General features: G+C 37.6%; 1 protein-coding gene across 13 annotated transcripts; it reads right to left on the reverse strand.

Annotated features, from left to right (window-relative positions):
* Positions 1 to 2,487: 2,487 nt before the first annotated feature.
* LOC131146002 (uncharacterized) lies at positions 2,488 to 8,823 on the reverse strand. Of its 13 annotated transcripts, none has more exons than XM_058095228.1 (9): positions 8,697 to 8,807; positions 8,460 to 8,524; positions 8,190 to 8,281; positions 7,784 to 7,928; positions 7,117 to 7,539; positions 5,444 to 5,589; positions 4,600 to 4,876; positions 3,806 to 4,078; positions 2,488 to 3,266 (listed from the first exon to the last, which is right to left on the reverse strand). In XM_058095228.1, the coding sequence occupies exons 5-9, from the start codon at positions 7,423 to 7,425 to the stop codon at positions 2,799 to 2,801; spliced, it is 1,473 nt and encodes a 490-aa protein (XP_057951211.1). In that variant the 5' UTR covers positions 7,426 to 7,539; positions 7,784 to 7,928; positions 8,190 to 8,281; positions 8,460 to 8,524; positions 8,697 to 8,807; the 3' UTR covers positions 2,488 to 2,798. The 13 variants fall into 13 exon arrangements, with proteins under 13 accessions (XP_057951211.1, XP_057951209.1, XP_057951206.1 ...); XM_058095226.1 differs by having other exon boundaries at positions 7,732 to 7,928; XM_058095223.1 differs by having other exon boundaries at positions 7,708 to 7,928.
* Between the last annotated feature and the right edge of the window lie 15,754 nt (positions 8,824 to 24,577).

Consider the following 24,577-nt stretch of genomic DNA (forward strand, 5'->3'; position numbering starts at 1 on the left):
ATACAAGGATTAAACATAGAGCATGCATTGCATTCTTATGAAAATAAATGCAACAATGGCCAATTTAAAATTGTGCATTAATTAAACACTAAGAAATAGGATAGACAAGAGACGTACCTACAACCTCCTCCTTCTTTCTCTAGATGCATATGCAACCTCATTTTTATTTCTCTTTTTTCTTATAGGGTAGCCTCTTACTTTTACCTCCTCCTCCTATGGAATAAAGGAGAGAAAGAAGAGTCTTGTGTAAAGAATTTTGAAACGCAACCCCCACTATGAAGGTACAAGAGTCTTAATAGGCTCCTTTTTTCTTTTTAATTTTTAAAATATTTTACAATTGGTTAGAGGGAATCTCCAACTACCATGTATTTTACAATTATTTTTTGTAGTTTTTAGTGAAAAAAAAAAAAAGGAGAAGGTGACATGTGGTAAAGGAGTTAGAGGGAATATGTCATGGTTAAAGGGGGAGGATTAGGTGTGGGTGAGTGCGTGAGAGTTTGGGTGCGAGAGCTCAAGGGAAAAAATTGAATGTGTGAACGTGCATTTTAATGCATGTGTGCGTGATTAATTAGTGAAATGGGTGGTTAGAGGAGTGTGATTTAAAAACATTGAGTCCTCAAATCAAATGTGATAAAAATGAAATTGAGTGAAAAGGAAAGTATGTGAAATTATGTGAGATTGTGTGAGAAATTGTGTGAATTGTGGGTGTGTAGTGTGTGGGAAATGTGTGAATTGGGTTTCGACTTGGTGCATATGGCATAAATTTGTATTCAAATGCAAAAGTTTGGTATCAATTTTGGGTTTAAAATGTAGATTTGATTAGGGGTTTGATTTTATTCAAGGTTTAATTAAGCTCAATTTGAAATATTGAAGTTCAATTACGCCTTAATTTTCGAAATTGAGGTTCAATTCGACCCTAATTTTTCAATTAAACAATCAATTGAACCATAATTATGAAAATTGAGGTTCACTTGGGCTTCAATTTGAAATTTATATCTTAATTGAGCCTAAAATTGAAAATTTGGATCAAATTTGATGGAAGTGAAGTTTTATGGCTCGAGTTTGATTTTTGTGTCAATTTGCTATGTTTTTATACTCCTTGTGAGGTTTTATAATTGAAATTTGATGATTTTTTGCATGCTATGCAAGTTAAAATGTCATGAAGACAGAGTTCATTAATTTTATCTTGGTTTCATGATGTTTAGACTATGATGTCATGAAGATAGAGTTGATTGATTTTATCTTGATTTTATGATGTTTAGACTATGAATGTTCCAAGTTGTGAAAATGACATTTGAGAAGGTGAAGTTATAACACATGCACACAATGGAGAACAACACCACTTTGTTTTTTTTGTTAAGCAAATGGGAGGATAAATTAAGAGAGTGAAGCTTTGGGGTAGGTTGAGTATGGAAAGAATCTAGAAGAAGCTAGGAAACCAATAAAACAAAGGCAAAAGGGGAAATTAGAAGAGGAGGAGGAATTTTTTCTGATATTTTGGTTTTCAATGAAGCAAACCTTTTGGTTTTCTAATCTCTTCAAACTTGAATGAAAACAGATAAGGACGTTTTTATTCAATTGGAAAAAGGTTAACCTACTAGAAAAGAAAATCATGCAAAAATATAAGAAAGAAGCAATGAAAATGACCAAGAGGCCTTATTTAAAAAAATAAAGCTCACAAACCCCTTGAAAGGGATATAGAGACCATATATAGTGTCCTTGAGAGTTCAAAATGGGCCCAACCAAAAGTAGGTGTGTATACCATGAAAGCATTTTCAAATAGCAAAAGCTTTGAGAATCATGAAATCTATAGCAAATAAAAAAACAAAATCAACAAAGGTCGGTCAACCACTCTTTATAAGCAGTCGACCGCTTGATGTTGCAAGCATAAAATTAGGCTATTTTTCAATGTTTCCTCAAGTTTTCTAATTTTTAAGTGGAACACACACTCACATAAGTTAAGTGTTATAATCATTCTTGAAACAATGTTTTAGGGTGTTAGATCTTTTAAATGTCAAATTAAAGAGATTTAAAAGTTTACCTTCCCTATTCACAATGGTAGTTCCAAATTGAATCTTTTAAAAGATAAAAATTTTCTTTTCTTTTAATTTTTAAAATCAAAATTAAGTGGTGACTTTGTTTTTAAATAAAATGGGTAAGATAACATAAGGATTGTTATGTTATTTTGGTTTATATAAGCCACCTAATATTGGCAACCTAAAACAAATATCTAAAACTGATGCCGACAAAGCTAACACTTAAGGCCAATAAGTTGGCTCGACGAAGCATACAAATTTTGAAATAGTAGTGAGAGTTACTTTTCAAAATGAGAAGTTTTAGAACTAAATCATTAGAGATAGCTTGGCTCGATAAAAATTCATAAACTCTTCATTTGTATAATAAACATGTTTAGGCAGGTATAGTAAAGCTTGGTATGAGCTCAACTCGAACTAGAGCTAAATCTAGATTAAAAATTTAATGAACAAGTTGCTCAACTTAGATTGACTTTATTTGTTTGCAGCCCTAAGTGTAACACATAGTCAAGAGAGCTTCCCAACAGAACAAAATAAAGTTAAAATTTACAATAAACAAGGAAATTTATTCTCTCATGATGAGGACCAACTGTAAATTCACATATCCAAACCCCATGGCTTAGCAGCTTAGCCTAAATCACTTCCCTCGTACAAATCCCGCAGATGAGAAAATGGAGAATCTTAAAAAGTAGATAACCAGGAGCAAAGGATCAGAATCCTACTCATCTGATGCTGCCCAAGACCAATAAAAATAATCTCAAGATTTCAGCTTAGTTTTAGGAACATTTTTATGATCCCCATCATCTCACTTCCAGAAAAACGCCCAAGACATCCCCTTGCAGCAGCCATCTCATTGAACTCACAAACTGAATCGCCGCTAAAAGCTTGAAGTGATTTGTTCCTCTGCTCTTTTTCAATCATGCAATCTTCACCATCCTCCACAGATGGAAGAAGTACCGGGTCAAGAGAAGTCCCTAGAATAATGTCCTCCCCACCCACAACATCCACAAAATCTTTCAATCGGCACAATGCAAAAGGAACCGCTTCAAAGCTATGATCTCCATATTCAACAGGAGTAGAGTGGTCGCCAGTTACGCAAAGGGAGTATTCAAAGTTTCCAGTAGATTCAGCCTGCCAGAGGAGCCTGACTAGCTGCCCTATAACTCGGTCAACAGCTTCCAGTGCTCTGGCTTTCAAGATGCTTGCCTTATCATGACCAGCATCATCTATTGCCTGCAACAATGATAATCAGCAAGTTACTCTTTACCAGCATAGCATAAAAATTTTAGGCCTAGAAAGGCAAAAGCTTAGGCCTCCAAGCGAATTACCATCAGTAATCACAAATTTCCTGCGGATGCACACCCAAAATGAGCAAGAAAATGATTCATATAACAATTTAAAATGGTGAGATTTTCACTGCAATAAAATGCCATCAAAAGAATGTCCTTCAGTTTATCTGAGATCATTTGTTCAGGGTAGTACAGCTTGACTCATGGCTATGAAACAATCTTCTGGTTCAGTGAGTTCCAAACCGAAAATGTATGTGTCATTAGCCACTTAATGTACAAAGAACGTATGAATTTAATCAGGCTCTCAAACTTCACTAGACTTTTTTAGTGTTTTGGGCACAAAAACACAGATTAAGATGTTCGTTCTCCTTTTCTTTTTTTTTTTGGTGTCTTAAAAGTGACTATTATCTGGAAGGAAAGGTTCTAAAGAATGTGGAATATAGGAAAAACAGATAAAATTATATTCTGCAACTCATTCACCACCTTAACATGGAGGAAACCAAAATCATAGCCATCTGATCGACCTGGTTTGTGCTCATCCTCCCCTGGTACAAAAACATTGGGGCAAGAATGCAGAGGAGCTGAAAGTGCGCTAGCTATGGCAGCTGCTTTGGAACTTAGAATTGTGCGATAGTCCCCTGTTGCTCCAGGAGCTTCTAGAATATCAATGCCAAGTGACAGGCCCAAGCCAGCTATAATTTTAGTGGGAGCTACCATGCATGGGAACAGCCCATGTTTGCTATCAAATGGTGGAACCTGCATTCATTTCACAAAAATATAAAAACATAAAAGAAGAAGAAGAAAAAGAAGGCATGTACAAGTTATCCCAAATTATCTGAAGAAAGACACAAAAACACAGGAGCAACACTATTGGGTATGTGCACACAAGCAAGATGGTCAAGACACTAAAATATAAATATCACATATTATAATTTTGATGTCTTTTCCCCCCTAGGGAGGGCAAGGGGTACACTTTACGTTTTTTTAATATAGAATAAAAAATATGAGCATACAAATCATGCTATATCTGAATTATGAATTAGAAGGACTGCCGATGACTAAACTTTTAACGTATCCTGTTCATTAATTCTCTATCATAAAACTCCACTCCTCTTCCCCCCGAGAAAAAAAAGGATCAACAAGAATTATCTCATCAGCAAATCAAAATGATTGAAGATGTGTTGCAGTCAGATAAATCCCAGAAATCTGGAAAAAAACAAAAAACAAAAAAAGGATTTTGCGACAATATAAAGTTTGACAAAAAGTATGCAACAGACCTCAATTCGAATACCACAACCTCGTAAAAGGACAACATTGGCAGTGCTCTTTCCCTCTGCTACTCGTTTTGCATTTAAGGGGTGAGAAACCAAAATTTTTGACATCTCCCTGGATAGTTCATTGACAACTGCAGCTGTATGCTTTGCTTCAACAGTGTCATCCAAAGCTTCAGCTTTCAGAAGTGGGCGGTTGTCCTTCAGTGGATCTGTTCCTGAAATATTTCCACTTAATTTTGGTCCTTTGACAACCACTCCACACCGATGCTCTGTTGCATACCTGTGGGAAATGAGGTGTTTTCGGTATCCTCTATCTTATAAGTTAAAACTAAAAACTGCAAAATAAATTCAAGCTAAAGGCTTGAGTCAAAAATTTTTTCAGAGCCAAAAATTTACACAAATTCAGTAGCTGAGAATAAAAGTTTTAAACAGTTAACCAAAGAAACCACTTGCAGAGTAAACCACCAAGGACAAGAAAAAGTTGAGGGCTACCACCTTCCAACGAACTCTTTAAGATGTTGTCTAGCAAAAGATGCCATTTTTTTTTTCAAATCATGATAGGTACATTATCCACTCAATTTGTTCAGGCACTCCAACCCTTATTTTTGTGCTATTGAACTCTTAGACCCTTGCTACCCATGTCATCATTGATTCAAGAATCAAATGAAATCTTTAAAAATTTATGTAAAAAATGGCTTGAATGTTGAAGTCTTGACTAATAAAAAGTCACTACATAATGGAGCAAACCATGCAAAGGATGGCTTGTAAGCCCCACACACCACGATAAAATAGTTGTATTTCCCCACATTCTCAAACATGCAAATACTGCAAAAAGAGGCACCTGTACCTGACTCTAACCTCGTATTGAGGAAAGGATGGCAGCTTCATTCCATCCAGTGCTGCACAGAAGATAGGCCCTTCTTCTTCAAAGTGTCTGTCAGCCCTCCTGCTGATGACTATTCCAGTTTTCACATCAAAGGTTGCAAAGTTTGACTGGAGATCAGAGTCACAATAAGGAAAAACCAATAACTACTAATAACCTAATGAGAATAGAAAAATATAAAGGAAGACTAATCACAAGAGAAACTCTAGTATACTTGCTGAGGTCTCAGATTCAAAATCACTTAACATCAGACAGATTACTTTGTCATTGGTGAAGCTAACAAAATAAGAAATACGGTATATCTTTTTCTTTAATTTTTTTTTTTATACCAAAAGAAAATTTTATTCGTAGGAAGAGAATTTACACAAGAGAGCATGAGACATCTCCCTGAAAAAGACCTGGAATTATCCAGTAAAAGCAGCTAAAAAATACCAAAAAATAATAAATCTTTATTCCAAAATGTGCCTCTATCTCTGTGTAACTCCCAGAAACTAATTCCTCTGAAAAAAAAACCCAAACCAGTGCACCACAATGAGGCCAAATAGCTGATTTTTTTCCCAAACCAGCACCCCATTTAATTTCTTCCCATTGAATATCCTTGCAATACACTCTAACCATAGCCCCCATGAAACTGTGAATATTAGGATTGGCTTGTCCTTTCTCCTCCCAAAGCCTTAGAAAGAAATAACTAGCAATTTACCAACCGAAGAAGGGCAAACCCAGCTCTCCAGAAATACCAAAAACCATACTCCAAATCCTCCAAGAAAATTCACAATGCAAAAGAAGATGAGAAGCCGTCTCAGAATTTTTGTCACAGAGTACACATACATCGAGAGAGAGCCTTCAAAGGTCTCCTAATTTGCAGCAAGTTATTAGTATTAGTTTGAAATAAGGTATATCTTACATAATAAATATAACATACAACCTTGAGAGGGTGGGGGCATGTTACATGTTTAGGTGAGAATCACAGAACGCCTTTCCCCATAGATGATACTTTTTTCCTCAGAAAAGATACAGAAGAGTTTCTCTTCTTCTTTTAATCCTTTTTTTGTTTTGGGGGCCGGGGGGGTGAGGCGGGGTGGGAGAGAGAGATAAAGCGGTTGGGAGGGTTGCGTCCGAGCATTCTATGTGGCTCCACCCATGAAAACAACTCTAGTTAAGTTCTTTGTCTCGTCATTCTGAATGAGGGAAGACAGTAACAAGAAAATGCACAATATGTTGTTACACACAAAAAAAGACAAAATTATATGGTATAAATAACCTAAAAACATGCATGAACCCTGGTGTTTGTGCACAAACACTAAAGAAAAAAAATATTCTGCTTTTATCTTTATTATGTTTTGTATTTGGTATTCCCAATATGATCCAAAAGAAATTATGTAAAGTAACTTGGTTTTAAAATAAATAAATAAATGAAAAGCAATACAACAGGATTAAGAGATAAAAAGTTGATAAAATTCATACATCACAATTTATTTCATATAAACTTCTGGAGTTAGCTATAATATACCATGGTATTAAAAGATTTTCGTCATGCAAATTTATTTACTAGAAGCAATGATAATAAAGTAAGAGAAAATCACAAACGGAGGATGAAAAAGGAAAACAAAAAAACAAAATGGGGCCAAAATAAGCACCTTAAATGCAATATCCCCAGGAGACATTGCCAATCCAGCACCCATGGACTCAAAAGCACCACGCCCCCGGTAATAAACTCTAGGGTCATAACCCAATAAAGAAAGGTGGGCTGTGTCACTGCCGCAAGCCAATCCCACTTCAACAGGATCCATGAGACCATTAACTCCAGCAGAAGCAATGGCATCTAAATTGGGTATCTTAGCCGCTTGCAGAGGCGTCTTGTATCCAAACCTCGGCAAGGACACATCACCCAGCCCATCTACCAGAACAAAAGCCACTCTTTTCTTCAGCTGCTCAGGATTCCCCATGGTTTTATTTATGCTATAATTAACTTCCCCACTTCTCTAACAGTGAAGGGCGCACAGAGCAAGCACATAAAATTTTGTGAAAGATAAGTTACTCTGGAGGAGTCACCTCAATCCCTGCAAAAACTAGCATGGTTTGATCACAACAAAACAAAGTGAAAACTATGAGGACGTTCAGGTCTATTTGAGACAAAGCCGAGTTTCAAACCAATAGTATCGCCTATGAAAATCCAAATATTTTGAAGTCATACATGTATAAATTTCATACATCAAAGAGGAAATTACATCAATTATTTGAAGCATCATAACCTGACAGCAGTAAGCATCAATTCGCGAATCAGACAGCAGAGAGCGAACTCACAAATATAACTAATCAATTGAAAAGTTTCAAAGAGCGGACTCAATCTTCGATATCTACGAATTCACTTGCTCCTTCTTCCCATACGCATTGCTCACTGATTTCAGATGATCACCTCATCGTACAAATATCGAGTCTCTTGACAAATCTTCAAAAGATGAGATTTTCGGAATCGAAGGATAAGAGTAAGCAAATGCACCCGAGAGAGAGAGAGAGAGAGAGAGAGAGAGAGAGAGAGAGAGAGAGAGAGAGAGAGAGAGAGAATTGAAGAAGCAGAATATGGTTGGAATCAAATTCCAAGCATCTTAAAGAGAATAACAGAATCGAACACTTGTAAAAAAATTATTTTTTTTGGTTAAAAAAAAAAAGGGAGATTCGTCGAAAACTCAAAAGAGCTGTAGTCACTTACCTCTGAGATGCTTCAGATGCGATGATCCGAAGGGGGAAAATGACAAGGTAACCTATGAGACGCTTCAGATGCGATCCTTCGCAACATACGTACTAATGTACAGGGTAAAGAACAGGAAAGGAAAGAAGAAACTATATCAATATATCCAGAGCCAAAGAAGAAATTCTGAAAGCATGAAAAATAGTTTCTCATCATTTATATGGAGAACTAGGTAAAATTTCAATGTAGAAATTGCAACACTTCAATATTACAGTAAAACAGAATGCCCACCATCGTGAATCAGTAAATATAGCAACGAGTCCAAATTCCCAGAACGGGAGGTCAGGAACATGGAGCTAAATGTACATGGCCGGAGAAACCAATGAACACCACACAGGAATTGGAATAGAAACTCAAATCAATATCAACACAAAACAAACAAATAATCAAATAAAAAATTCATGAAGTATAGCAGCACTGTGAAGAAGGACAGAGAGGATCAAAGAGAAGGAATGATGAGAGACGCACCTGGTCGCGTATTGAGCATATCTATGCAGGGAATTTCTGTTTGAGTGTATGGGTTTGGCAGCCGCATCACCCAGCAACTTATGTTGATATTGCTGAGAAGACCAGCAGCCCTCAACCAAACAGTCGCAGTTGCGTTGTTACTTCCTCCCCCTCCCATATGTGTATATATATGTGTGAGTTGTGTGGCTGTGTGTGTGTGTAGCAAAGGGTTGTGTTGTGTGCGTGTAGAGAGCTATAGTGTGAGAGTGTAGTGAGCTGTGTGTTGCAGAGAGGTGTGGTATGTTGTGTATGAGGTAGAGTGAATCCTTGTGGAGAGAGTGAGAGAGGAGTTAAGGGCAGTAGCCTCTTCCTTCTCCTTGTATAATTCTCCCAGCGATTATAGTGAATTTTGTACTCTCCCGTGGACGTAGGTTACAGTGGACCGAACCACGTAAATCTGGTCTCATATTTTTGTTGCGTAATTTTTCTTGTGTGATTGTTGCTCGTGGATCACTTCCTAACAAATGGTATTAGAGCGAGGTTGGAGTAAAATCGCCGGATTGGAGCAAAATTCCCATATTTGAGCCTCTGCCCAATAGCTCGAAACTAGTTTTTGAGGCCACCAAAACATTGCTTTTGTCGAGACGAAACCAATGGCGGTAACCGGAGCTCAAACGGAGCTTGGACAAAGACGCATGTGCTCACACGCGCCACCGACGGAAAGATTGCATTGCCACGTGCTCTCACGTGCCGGCAGCTGATCAGGAAAGAGCGTCACGTGCTCCCACGTGCTGGCAAAAGTCTGGTGCATGTTCGGAGGTTGAAGACGCTGACGTCACCGGCCACGTAAGTGCTGAGTCAGGGTCGCGTCAGCACGTGTCAGCCACGTCACCAAGCCACATCAGTGCTGAGTCAGCAGCCACGTCAGCGGGGGATCAGCGACGCGGCAGCAACTTGTGCAGTGCCATGTTAGGAGCTGGCGACCCACAAACACGTCAGCAGGTGGGCCTCGGTGACACGTCAGCAAGTGGGGAGCCATTTCAAGTTGGGCTTTTTGGAGCCATTTTGAGTTGGTTTTTTGAACGGCTTGAACCATTTCTAAGGTTTTCGACCATTCTGTGGCCATTGGCATTGTCCGTTTATTGAGATTTGGAGGAGAATGGTAGGAATTGACACTTCAAAGTTTGAGGTGGAGAAGTTTGATGGGCGAAATAACTTCAGTTTGTGGCAGAGCATGGTGAAGGATATTTTGGTTCATCAAGGCTTGATCAAGCCGTTGATCGAGAAAAAGCTAGACGATTTCAAAGATGATGATTGGACTGAATTGGAGATGAAGACGATTAGCACAATCCGATTGTGTCTGACAAATGAAGTTAAATATTCGGTGTAAGACGAAACCTCACCGATGGAGCTTTGGAAGAAATTGGAGCAAAGGTATATGTCGAAGTCCCTTACCAATAAATTGTTTTTGAAGAAGAAACTTTATCAACTTTGAATGAACAAGGGAAGTAGTCTTTTTGATCACATAAATGATTACAACAAGATTTTGACCCAGTTGTTGAGCCTTGGAGTAAAAATTGATGAAGAGGATGAGGCACTTCTACTATTGTCATCTCTACCAGCTTCATTTGATGGTCTGACAACTACATTGCTTGTAGGGATGGATACCTTGAAGTTGGATGATGTGGTGGCATCACTTCAAGATTCTGGGACGTTAGGAAAGCCGATTGTGACGTTTCGTGAGCAAGCTTTGGTAGCTAACAGTGAGAGACAAGGAAGAAGCAAAGATCGAAAGCTCGGAGGTAAGCAATGGCGTTCAAAATCAAGAGGATGAGATACGAGCGAGGTTGTATGTTACTAGTGTGATAAAAAGGGGCACTTCAAAAGGGACTATGAAGATCGAAAATGATACGAAGAAGAAAAGAAGACACGAGATGATGTCAATGTATTTGGAGCATGCTACATGGCATGGTAATGACGAGGTCCTTGTAACGACGAGCAACTCACATCGACAAAGCAATCAAAGGAATGTGCAGTGTCGATATTGCAAGAAGTATGACCATATGAAGAGAGAGTGTCGAAAATTGATGAGAAAGAACATGAATGCTTATGACAGTCTAAACGATGATGGATGGGTTTTGGACTCTAGGAGTTTAGTACATGTTTGTTTTAAGAAAGAATTTTTTCATTCTTTCAAAGAAGTTCGCGGTACGGTATCACTCGGTAATGGGTCTTCATGTGATCTTAGAAGGATTGTATCTGTGAAGCTAAGATGCTTGTTGAAGCGGTCTGTATTTTGAATGACGTAAACTTCGTTCCAAGGATGTGAAGAAATTTGATCTCCCTTAGTCGGTTGGATTCTAAGGGTTGCCAAATCTCTGTCGCAGGTGGAGCTATGGAGGTGACCCAACGTGACTTAATGATATTTTTTGGGAAGGAGTCTTGTGGGTTGTATCAGTTGATGGGAACCACAATGGTCGATGGTTTGACCTCAAATGATGATAGCAGCACGTCATCAGAAACGAACAAACGAGTTCGGTTTGCCAATGAAGAAGGCGGTACTCTTCGCATGGTTCAGACATTTGAACCAAGTTATGAAGACTTGCCTTGATCGAGTTCATATCAATGTGGAGTTGTAGACTTGGGAGTTGATACTCGCCAAGGTGGAGATTGTTAGGGTGTGGCTCGTATGGGTTTGGCAACTGCACCACCCAGTAGCTTATGTTGATATTGTTGAGAAGACCAGCAGCCCTCCACCAAACAGCTGCCTACCATATTGAATTGCAGTTGCCTTGTTTGACTTCCTCCCCCTCCCATATGTGTATATATATATGTGTGTGAGTTATGTGGTTGTGTGTGTGTAGCAAAGGGCTGTGTTGTGTACGTGCAGAGAGTTGTATTGTGAGAGTGCTGAGAGCTGTGTGTTGCAGAGAGGTGTGGTGTGGTGTGTGTGAGATAGAGTGAATCCTTGTAGAGAGAGTGAGAGAGGAGTTGAGGGCACTACCCTTCTCCTTTTCCTTGTATAATTCTCCCGGTGGTTATAGTGGATTTTGTGCTCTCTCGTGGACGTAGGTCACAGTGGACCGAACCACGTAAATCTGGTCTCGTATTTTTGTTGCATAATTTTTCTTGTGCGATTGTTGCTTGTGGATCACTTCCTAACAATTTTAGGGATACGATTTTCCCGGGTAAGGGTGAGAGAACATTGGACACCCTTGATGGGATGCAACGCTAACCTCGACCACAACAATCTGGTCTGCTGACCTTGAAAGTAGGGGTGAGCATAATTCGGTGAAAACCGAATTAACCGGCTAAAATTGGCCGGTTCGGTTCAGGGAAAAATCCCGGTTCGATCGGTTCGGTTATAATTCTACAAAATTTCGATTAACTGATTAACCGAATTACTAATTAATTAGATTTTAAATATAATTTATGAATATAAATTTTGCTTATACAAGTGCATTAAGGAGTTTAATTAACCTATTTGGATACTTTGTTCTATGGAAAAATATTATTTTCATTAATAAAATTAATAAATAAGGTATTTAATTAAGTTGAATTTGTTTTAAAAAAAATTTATAATTGTATTATATTTCTAGTAATAAATTTTAAATGATTTCAGTTAAAATCGGTTAACCGAATTACCCGAATGGGCAATTTGGTCGAAGTCGGGTCGGTGTCCTTCGTCAATTTGGCCGGTTCGGTTAATGGTATTATTTAACCAAAATTTTTAGTTAATTCGGTTAATTACCCAAATTTAACCGAACCGACCATTAGCTCACCCCTACTTAAGAGGGTTAAGGAAGAGTCCTTGTTTGAAATGGGACGCTAAGAGGAATCTGATATGGGCAGGAAAGGGAAAAGGAAGAAAAAAAAGGGTGATGTTGGAGAGATGGCCAGATGGAGACAGTATGGTTTATTGGAATGTGTGGATCGTCCCAACTGGCAGTGAGTGTTTGGCTTTGACGTGGTGCGAGTATCCGAGGGAGAACAAAACATGAGACCACGCACTCTACAATACCCTGGTGTGATGAGGTGGCAGGTTTTAAAATCCAGTGACGAGGATTTTTTTTTTTTTTTTTTAAATTGTTGCTCTAAGTTTAACACTAAGTGATACTAGACCCTCTCTCTTAAGCAATCCTACCATACACCTTAATTTGTTACACAAAAAATATAGATTACCTTAATTAGTCTAGCCCATGAAGACAAATAAGATCTACCCACCCTTAAAATGAAAAAAATCTCAAAGCAATGCCTTTAAACAAAACGAGTTTTAAGAATTCTTTAAATTATACCAAACCATTAATCTCACATACCATATTTTTATCTCTATTGATTGATGACCATAATTATTCTCCCACTCATTAATTTTATATTTTATATTTTTAATAATGACATTATTTCGAATGACAATATTAATATATATTTTATTTTTACTATTTTTTCTTAAATTACTTTAGCAATCAAATAAAAAGGAAATTTTCTCTTGCACTCTCCATTATTTAATTTTCATTTCTCATTAATGTTTCGATTTCTATATTTACTCCATCATACAATGTGAATGAGGTATGACTTCAAGTGCAATATACATTTTATCCACTCAATATTAAGTAGATCAATATCTAACTTTGTTTTTTATTTACTTTTTTTTAATTATACATTTTGTTACTAATAAAATGTTAAAATAAATAATGTGAAAATTTGAATTCATTGTAGAGTGTAGCAAAGATTGACTCAAATATTTTTTTTGTATTTGAATCTCAATATTCTTTTTATTTGTCATCTATAAAAAAAATGCAATTTTTTTCTAGGTAATCTATGCTTATCATATTTTATTGTTTTAAATTGCTTAATTTCATGCACCAAAAAATTTAAATTGTAAACAAAGATATTGACTTTTTGAGTCCGATCTCTAGTTATGATTATGACAAACTGCATATTACTAATGTGTGTGCCTAGTACTTGAACAGGTCATTAATTTAGTACACACACATGAGAAAAGTTTGATGAAAGTCTGAAAATCGTAAAGATCATACTCCTGGCATATTTAAAGGGAAAATGAAGGGCAAAAGAAGAAAACCTGCTTATGCTTCATTTGTAAATACAATTATTATATTTGGGTTTGTAATAATTTATATCGGTTTGTAATAATCTTTGCATGTCACGCATGCAGATAATTGTAAGCTCAAAATGACAGTAGATTGATCATAGGGACCGAATGACCTTAGGGGCACCCTTCGGTCGACTGACGCTAGATTTTTAGACTTAATTGAAAAGCTTAGACCGTAGACTAACCTTAGGTCCCTACACACTCGCACAAAATAGCCCTCATAATTACTTACATTATCAGGGGAATCAATTGAAATAAATTGGACTAAATAGTCAAAATCTGTAAGAGATCAGGCGACCGAACCTGGGTGTTCAAAACACCTTGGTCGACCAAACAGCTGAAAAGTTAGCAGGTTGACTTGGTTTTGGGCGACCGAACCAAAACTAAACGTAACGTCGACGGGTGATGGAATCCCTGACCTGACACCTTTTCACCAACCCAGGCGCCCGAACTTAGTGTTCAAAATGGCCTTGGGCGATCGAAATTCGAGCGAGCGAACCATGGTTCAGCCACCTGAAAATTGTCGGATTGTTTTTTTTTTTTTACCGAGTTTAAAAGGGTTAAACAAGGTTAATATTTGGAAATGGCTTTTAAACAATACTAATAATTACCCCCATGTCCTTAACGATCATAATTTATCCTACTTCTATATATAGGGCCTCATTTGTGCAAATTAGTAAGAGATTAGTGAAAATCATTAGTAAAAATCCTCTCAATCTTAAAAGGCTTATTTTGCCCAATCTTCTTCAAATCCTCTCATACACTCATTCTTTTGATAAATCATAGTATTGTGAGAGTGTTTATTGTGTTATTGCTTTGTCATTAATTGCTTAATACTCTCAACATTGTGCTTGATTGTTTGTTGATTTTTTGAGAGTTAAGAAAAAAGTTATCCCACAGATTTTATTTGATAAATCTAGTGTTGGGAAAAACTTATTAGCTTGTAGATCTTTGCATTTTCATTACAAGACTCCTATAGCTATAGTTTTTGTGTGCAAATATTTTACAAGCCATATGATTTTTCAAACAACTCTTGAGCCTATTTCATTGAGGAAAGTATTTTTTGAATTGATTTGAATATTTAATTAGCATCTTTGAAACCCTAATCTAGCATTAAGATTTGATATATCTAGTTTCAAAGAAATAGCTTGTTAGAACACTCTTGAGCATATTTGTGATTATATCTTGTTGAGTGTTGTTTGCACAAAGATCACATCACAGAGCTTACAATTTCCTATACTGTTGATGTGTGGTTGATTGATTACATTTGATACATATCTGCTTGATTGAGAAGCATAATCGCTGAACCCAGTTATTATTATAAAATATGTTGTATTCCAAGCGTGGCCTAAGGGCGCAGTAATCCAACCTGTAAGGATTGGTAGGGTCTTTTCTGCCCGCCAAAGAGAATTTGTAAAGGTTGAGGTCAACCCTGTGCTAATTGACTTGGTTGTTTAGATGCCGCTCCACCCGTTAAATGAGCTTATAGTGTAATCCTTATGCTGATGTGCCAAGGTGGGGACATAGGAAGGATTGACCGAACCCTGATATCATATTCGGTGTCATTTTTACATTTCCTGCATTATATTCTGCTTTGTGCTTGATTTAGTTTCCCTGCTGAATATACTACATATCAGATTGACTCGGTATTGTATCTTGTTGAGAAATACTGAAATTATAGTGCATGTACTAAATTTGGTTAATATATCATATCTGCAATTTCATACATACTTGGATTGCCCCTAGGTTGTGTAATACTGTTTCTAGATTAGTGGATTGACCTAGGGAACAAATTTTTAAAATACCAATTCACCCCTCCTCTTGGGATTGCACCAAAGCTAACAAAATAATTATCTATTATTCAAATTAATTTTGGATTTAGAGCTTGGAGTAGCCCATGCAACTAAGCATTTCCCTAGAGCTTAAGTTCGATGCCTCCGTGACATCCTATTATCCCGTGAGGGCATACCACTGTTGGAGTAGGAGAAGCGAATCAAAACATGCCACCTCATCTCACGAGTATAGCATGCAGATTTCTAGTTTAAGGAGCGCGTGGTCTCACGTTCTGTTCTCCTTCAGATACTCACGTCACGTCAAAACCAAACGCTCACTGCCAGTTGGGACGACCCATGCATTCCAATAAATCATACTGTCTCCAGTTGCCCATCTCTACAACATCACCCATTTTTTTCTTCCTTTTCCCTTTCCTATCCATATTAGATTGCTTACCTTAAGAGGGTGGGATGCCCGACATCTTCTTCGCGGTTTCATCTTCTTCTGATCCGCTATTCTTTATATATTTATTTTATTATTATTACTAGTCGCATGGGTGACGCACGTGGCTTTTAGAGATTTTTATTTATAAGACAATTTCCATAAGTTTCAAATTCTTTGGTAATGATAATATACTATTATTGTAATTAATGAATAGGTAAATTGGATAATATTTATGACTTGGAGTGGTTGTAAATAGGAGTAACATGATATATGAATTTTTTTTATGTCATTATTGAAGTAATTTGAGAATTTTTTTCTAACCTATTTTGTTGAACTATTTGTTGAGATCATTTAACCAAACATCTCTCTTGCATGGAAAGTCTAAATAAACCTATGATAAAATAAATTTTAAAAGATAAGAACGATTCTGTTTCAAATGTAAATATGGGATAACCAGGTAAAAGGTGGTAATTCCATATGGTTGGGCTTTGACTGCCTTTATTTCTTTACATATCTTCAAGATGTGAGACACTATATTAAGGGTTGTTGCGGGATAAAATGGTGATGACCTGCAAGATTGCTCTTGGACTTCTGATGACCTGAAAAGAGTGAAAGCAAAATAGGCTTGGAGGACCCAGGGTGTACTCCGGGTGATCACTCTGATGCCTAAATAAGGGGAATGCTTCAAAGAGGTCAAATGCAACAGTAAAGGTGAGTTAAGAATGAGATACCTTGGATTGTTTGCATCACCCTTCTTTATAGTGGCGAGGTTTGACTCTTGGGGTGATCTTGTCATTATGACGCGGGGGCGTGGATCGCTCCGGAGGTTTAAAGTGCTAGCATGGATCACTTTAGGCATTTAAGGCATCAATGTGGATCTCTCCCTTTATATTGGATTAGAGCTAATTGCTCCTGCCAGAGGATTTGACTTGGTTAGTGATTGCTGGATTTTGACTTCCTTTTATAACTTGATATATTTAGGGCATATCAAGTTGTCTTGCATAGAATTGATAAAATGTTGAGAGAATTTAATTATAAACAAATAGTGGAAACTTTGTAGCATATACAATTGTTTAAAGCAATAAAATAAATTAAATATATACCTAATTAGAAGGTGACAACACTTCTTATACACTATATTTTGTGTGTAGATTCCTTCCTCCGCATCTATTTTGTCTTTGTTAATCAAAATTTTAGTGGTCAACATTGATACTACTCGTGACAACGCTACATATAACTAACCATGACTGAAGACATGATGTGGAAGATAAACCCTAGTGAAAACCAAGGTGTAGTCCCAAGAGGAGGGGTGAATTGGGTTATTAAAATTTCTTTCAAATCTTTTAATGAATTCTTAAGCTCTTGATGATTTACAAACAACACAACATAAGCTTAATTCTTCATTCAATCCACAACCACAAAACTTAAATGAACAAGCAATCCTCAAAACCAATCAACCAAACCAATTGATTTACTAAGCACAAGTGATCAAACCACATAACCAATCAACATCTAAGTAATCAAAAACAAAATACTCAAGCAAATATAATTTTCAACACTTTGGTAATTTCAGCTTTTGTTAATGGCCCTGTGTGTATGATTGTTTCAAGCCCTGTAGTGAATGTAATTTGATTCATTGCAAACCACAACTCAAATTTCCAACAATTCAGAATTTAAATAAACTCTCAGTTAATTTTTCTGTGGGTGTTAATCCATCAACGTACTCCCATTGAGGTTTCCGCAAAATATTAATCAACCAACGTACTCCCTTTTGGTTTTCGCAAGCCCAAAAACAAATTAAACTTTAGTTTATTTAATTTTCAAACTATGTAGTATATATGATCAAGAAATTAAATCATCCACGCAGTTTATATGTTTGCTCGAATTTAAAGTGAGTAAAGGAAAAAGAGAGACACCACGTTTTTTTACGAGGTTCAACTTATCCCCAGCCTACGTCCTCGTCTTAGGCAAACCACCTAAGGATTCCACTATACTAGTTCCTTTCTAGGCATAACAAAACCGTTACCCACTCCTTTAGTAGGTTAAAGTAATCACCTCTCCAAGCGATACCCCACACTTGGGCACTCCTTCAATAGGATAGAGTAATCACCTATCCAAGTGATACCCACTCTTGGGCAACAATCCAATAACCTGGAATCGTCCGAGAACTACAAGAAATATGAAATAAATGCTGCATACAAGAACACTCTCAAGCAGAGCAGATTAGTACTGTTGGCCCGGATATGCGTCTAGAGGGGGGTTGAATAGACATTTTTTTTGCAGATATACAACTTTTTCTACAATCATAAAGTTTTTGTTGGCAAGAACAGGGGTATTTTATCACAATATATATAAAGAAAATAACAATAAGTGAGACACAAGAGAGAAGGGATAAGAGAAGCTTAACGTAGCGATGTCAACGTGGTTCGGCACCGAGCCTACGTCCACGCCTTGAGTCCAACTCAAGGATTCCCCAAATCCACTATGTAATCCTCCTTCTCGGTGGAGAAGCCTTTACAACCAGCTGCTCACAACGAGCTTTTACAATGGTGCTTGTCTAGAGTCACCTTATAATAGCTCGCAAAGAGTCTTCCAATACAAAGAATTTGAAAGCAAGAAGATACAATGTAGAATGCTCCTCTTTGAGCTGAAAATCCCAATACAAGCCTCACACTATTCCCTCTTTGTAAATGGTGTGTAAACAAGAGTAAAGAGGAAGAGGGAAAGATGGCACAAAGTGAAACCCTAGTATGAATGCACAATAATTGTTCTCAACAACCAATTTGCTTAACTAGTTTGAAATAAATGCATAAGGCCCATTTTAAAGGTCAAAGGGACGAACTAGGCGCTAGAGAGTCGTTGGGCATTAATTGACATAAGACAAATTGAGAATTAGCCATTTAGGCGCATTTAATGCATCCTGCAGCCCGACATTCGTCAATGAGGTCATGACTTCGTCGACGAGTCCCATGTGTATCTTCGTCGACGATGCCCTGTATTCGTCGACGAACCATTGGTTTTGAATTCAAATGGGTCTCAGTTCCTTTTCATCGATGAGTACCCTATGTACGTCGACGAACAACTACATTGCCTTCGTCGCCAAATCCCTTGTATTCGTTGATGAAGATGATTTGAACTTTTAGGTGGTCTCGGTATCTTTTTTTCGATGAGCACCTTGTGTACGTCGACGAACCACGCTTTATCTTCATCACCGAATCCCTTGTATTCGTCAATGAACCAACTTTGAAATTTTTAGGTGGTCTTGGTATATTTTTGTCGATGAGTACCTTGTGTATGTTGACGAGGTACCTTGTTGAGTTCATCGACGAATCCCCTGTATTCGTCAACGAACCCTTTACTTATCATTTTAAAAACTATTCAAACTTTGGTTTATGTTAAAGTAAAGGTTTCATCTTGTTTTAAAAGTAATGTTTAATTTATTTTTAAGATGTCTTGGGTTTAATAAAATGTGTTTGAAAGTTATAGACATCTTATGCAGTTTACTTGACTTGATATGTATGTGTGAGACTAGTGTTTATGTTCTAGCCTATCATGATCTAAATGCATATGCAATTTTCCCATCTCTTGCTAGTTACTTTTGAACAACACCATATACAAGGGATTACAATATTAACCTTCCTTACACACACACAACCCAGAGCTTGTGTTTGCTATGTAGGATTCATAAATGCTTTGGTTGAGTGGCTAAGTTCCGGAAATGTCATATGTTGGACTTTGTTGATGGTCGTTTGCTCTTTTCTAGTTTGAGACTTGTTTAACCTTTATGCTTGCTTTGGAACTGTCTTGTGTATCTAGATTGTACTGGAGGAAAGCTGTTAGTAACCTTAAAGAACTACTAATGGGTTGTTGTCATCAAAACAAGGCTAGAATGAAAACCCTTTTGTTGTCATCAAAACAAGGCTAGAATGAAAACCCTTAGCCACTAGGTCTAACATTTTCCCCCTTTTTGATGATGGCAAGCTATTAGTGTTCTTTTGAAAAAATTTCTCCCCCTCAATATATACAAACGTTAAAATTTTAACAGTTTGTCTCCCTTAATGTATGCACTATGTGATAATCATTTTTAGTTTTTGAAAAGAGACTCAAGTGAATTTTTGGCAACATGCCATCTGTAAATTAAGCATTTTTAATGCTTTTAAACCTACATGAATTTAATATCCTATACTAGCAGTTTAGTTTTCAACACAAGCATCTCAGTATTTTTCATTCAACACAAGCATCTCAGAATTTTGCATTCAACACAAGCATATTCATCACAAGAATCTCAGTATTTTTCATTCAACACAAGTCCATTCATAATTCCAAAGCGAGCATAATAAAGAATGTATAGCAATTCGCATCAGAACATCAAAAGGGATGCAAAGTCATCATTACTACAACAAAACACAAAGTCATCATTAGTAAAGCAGAACTAAGTCATTAGTATGTCTAACTACATTAGAAAATATCAGCCTCAAAAGATCATCCTTTTATCTTCCCCTTTGCCATTATAAAAAATAGGGGGTGTCATCGAATACTAATCCTATGGACGATCAAATTTGGCAAGGAGAGTAGCTAAGGTATCGTCGATAGAGTCAAATCATGTGCAATTATGATGTTCTTGAAGTGCTAATGTAGCATCGATTGAATCAAAGTGGGCACGGGTGCGCAGATTGGACTACGTCATGGTAAGCTGAAGACCATCGAGACACTCAAGGATGGGGTCAACATCAGGGCCCTCGACCTCGTTATCCTCATTAATGGCAGCTTCGACTTCATCTACTGGTGCCCGGCCCTGCTCATAGGATTTTACCCATGTATTTGTATCGTCATCCTTCTCAAAGTGCATACGACACAAGGTAGCCTCCGTATAGGTGTCATCCGGCGCAGGCCGAATAGAAGGCATCCTGGGGCGAATGAGGCTGAAATGATCGAAAAATGTGGTGAGTAGACGACCATATGGTAGACAACCCCATTGCCATTTCAGAATCTCTTCCATATTCTGAACAATGATCGTTGGCAAGTAGATGCCTCTGCTAACCCATAGGCAATACATGCAGAAGATATCGCCTAGGGTTACCCAATTGCATCCACTAGTCCTGGGGCAGAGGTTGTTGGTGACAATGTGATGGAGGACTTGAAATTCAATGGTGAGGTCCTTAGATTTGGGTCGTGCCACAGGAGGGATACGGGGGTTACCAGTGATCAGATTTAGAGCTTTGTGAGACTCAAAACCAATCATAGAGCATAGGCCAGGAGGCCTTAAGGAGGCCTTGGATAGGATAAAGTTGGTAGCCAAGGACCTGAGTGAAGGTGTCGTCTAATAGGCAAATGAGGGTCCCTCTTACTGTGGAGTATACTGTAACACCACAATATGAAGGAACAAAGTTTGCGTAAAACTCTCGTACTAGCTCCTCATAGACGAGCTCCCCTAGATCAAAAAGGGCATCCCATCCAATGGCTTGAATTTTGGATAATAATGAGGGAAAGTAAGTTTGAAGGAATGCCGATGGAAAGATCTTACCATGCACAATGTGCCGCTTGGAGATGTCATTTTAATAGCGGTAAGTGGCCTCGGTGGAAACAAATCGCGGGTCAACGTCGGTGGAGGTCTGTCAGGATTGGCTGGTGGGAGGGCGATGAGAGGACCCTTTGCTGACCTCAGTTTGGAGAGCCCTCTTTTTGGGGTGAGGAGCCATCTGAGGAAGAGAGGGTTGAGGCACAAGGAAACTTGAGACGGCGGGAGAGAGGAAGGCTATAAGGGGTTGATGAGCTCGGCGTCGGTGGACGTGTGATGCTTGCAAGCGGAGATGGTTGGTGCGAGTGACGAAGGAGGACGGCGTCAGAGTGGTGAGAGGAGGGAGGAGGTTCAAAAGGTAGGGCTAGGGTTTGAGAGAAGTCACGGTCAGATAGCTAAGGATTTTAGGTATCCTGACAGTTTTCGTCGACAATTCCCCTATGTTCATTAACGAAGATATTTAGACATTTCAGCGATGAAACCCTTGTGTTCGTCGATGAAAATATTTAGACATTTTGGCGACGAAATCCTTGTGTTCGTCAACGAAGGACTTTATATTTCTTAGTGAGGAAACCCTTGTGTTCGTCAACGAGGCTAGTGAGAAAAGCTGCGTTTTACCTACTTGGGGCTTTAGAGCAAAAGAAGGACAACTAGATGTTCCTAAGATAGATCCGTGGAAGTACACATGCCCAGGGTATGCCTGATTTTTCTGAACCGTTCTTCATTTAGGGGTTTTGTTAAAATATCAACTAGTTAATTTTTAGTAGTAACGTAAACTAACTCAACATCCCCTTTTTGAACATAATCTCGGATAAAATGGTGTCGTATCTCAATATGTTTGGTCCAAGAGTGCAGGCATGGGTTTTTCGAGATATTGATAGTACTAGTGTTATCACAATGAATTGGAGTACCCTTGATTAAAACTTTGAAATCCTCAAGTTGTTGCTTCATGTATAAGGCTTGAGCACAGCAACCACCGACTGCAATGTATTCAGCCTCGGTGGTTGAGAGAGCAACAGATGTTTATTTTTTACAGAACCATGAGACAAGCGAATGTCCTAGGAAGTGATATGTTCCACTAGTGCTTTTCTATCAGTCTTGCATCCTCCATAGTCGGCATCCGAGTAGCAGGTGAGATCAAAGGGAGCATTCTTAGGGTAAAAGAGTCCTAAGTCAAGTGTTCCTATGAGGTATCTTAAAATTCTCTTGACGGCATGAAGATGTGACTCTTTGGGACATGATTGGAATCTAGCGCATAAATAGACACTGAACATGATATCAGGTATGCTAGAAGTGAGATACAACAGACTGCCAATCATCCCTCGGTAAAGCTTTTGGTCAACATTCTTCCCTTTTTCATTAGTGTCAAGTTTCATTGTGATGCTCATAGGGGTTGCTTTAGATTTTCCTATTTCAAGACTAAATTTCCTAAGCATGTCCTTGACGTACTTTTCTTGATTAATAAAAATTTCGTATTTCATTTGTTTTATTTGCAACCCTAGGAAGAAGGTTAATTCACTTATCATACTCATCTTAAATGTTTTCTGCATGGTTTGGGCAAATTCTTGACACATATTCTCATTTGTGGCACCAAAAATGATATCATCTACATAAATTTTTATGACTAGCATATCTTTTTTGCTTTGTATTTTAAGAATAATGTAGTGTCAAATTTTCCTCTTGTGAAGCCATCTTCTAGGAGAAATTTGCTTAAGCGTTCATACGAAGCTCTTGGTGCTTGCTTAAGTCCGTAAAGGGCTTTTGAGAGTTTGTATACATATTCAAGATGTGTGTGACTCTAAAATCTTTGAAGTTGTTTGACATAGACTTCTTCATTTATATATCCATTTAGAAAAGCACTTTCTACGTCCATTTGAAATAGTTTGAAGTCTTTGTAACAGGCAAAGGCTTGTAACATCCTAATAGCTTCTAGTCTTACCACAATGGCATAAGTTTCATCATAGTCAATACCCTCTTATTGGTTATACCCTTGTGCCACTAATCTAACTTTGTTTCTTACAATATTGCCATCTTCGTATTTTTTATTCCTAACCCATTTTGTGCCAATTATTGTAGTGTTTTTGGGTTTAGGAACTAAAACCCATACTTTGTTTCTTTCAAATTGGTTTAGTTCTTCTTGCATGACATTGATCCAGTTTTCATCATTTTTAGCTTCCTCAAAGTTCTTTGGTTCTAAATGGGATACGAAAGCTATATTATTACATCCACTTCTTAAGTGAGATCTAGTGCTAACTCTTTAGGGTGGACTACCTATGATGAGGTCAGTTGGGTGATTCTTAACAAATTTCCAAACTCTAGGGAGTTTGTAATTTTCTTTTTTTGGTTCCCTAGACTTTTCATGAGGTGATGATTCTTGATGATCATTTTTTATGTCTTGACAATCTTTATCTTGGTCATTATTTATCTTAAGTTGCTCAAGTTCCTTTTCAATTCTAATAGAGGTGACTTGATCATCTTCTTTCATGTCAATAGTTGTTTTGGATGTGAAAGGGTTAGTTTCATAAAAAACAACGTGTGTTAATTCTTGAATAGTTTGGGTTCTTTTATTAAACACCCTATAAGCTTTGTTGTTTATTGCATACCCTATAAAGATTCCTTCATCGGATTTTGAACCAAAATTTCCAGGTGATCTCTATCATTCAATATGAAACATTTTCATCCAAATACCTTAAAGTGTGAAATGTTTGGTTTTCTACCCTTCCATATCTCGTATAGGGTTTTCCCTATTTTGGATCTAATGATGACGCGATTACTAACATAGCAAGCTGTGCTAACGTAATTGACTCACCCTCTTCCATTTTTAACATTTCGTATTCTTTAATTAACATATAAATTTTTGATTTTTTTACCTGGGTTGTTCCTTTATACGTTACCTGAAGCTTCTCCCACATCTCCTTCGCTGTGTTGCATCCACAGATCCGGTTGTATTCTTCATCATTTACAGCACAATAAAGGAAGTTTTTAGTCTTGAAATTTAGTTGTGCTAGCTTTGCATCAACCTCGAGAAGTTTCCCAATTGGTATGTCATCACCTTCC

The sequence above is a fragment of the Malania oleifera genome, chromosome 13 (assembly GCF_029873635.1).
Source record: "Malania oleifera isolate guangnan ecotype guangnan chromosome 13, ASM2987363v1, whole genome shotgun sequence".
Taxonomy (NCBI): Eukaryota; Viridiplantae; Streptophyta; class Magnoliopsida; order Santalales; family Ximeniaceae; genus Malania; species Malania oleifera.

What these genes read in the sequence shown, in the direction of transcription:
- LOC131146002 (XM_058095230.1), bottom strand. Translation starts at nt 7,425, where the DNA reads ATGGGGAATCCTGAGCAGCTGAAGAAAAGAGTGGCTTTTGTTCTGGTA. An exon ending in CTGGGGATATTGCATTTAAG is followed by an intron (nt 5,590 to 7,116) that starts GTGCTTATTTTG and finishes TCTGATCTCCAG; the next exon opens with TCAAACTTTGCAACCTTTGA. An exon ending in TTGGTTTCCTCCATGTTAAG is followed by an intron (nt 3,267 to 3,805) that starts GTGGTGAATGAG and finishes TCATTGTTGCAG; the next exon opens with GCAATAGATGATGCTGGTCA.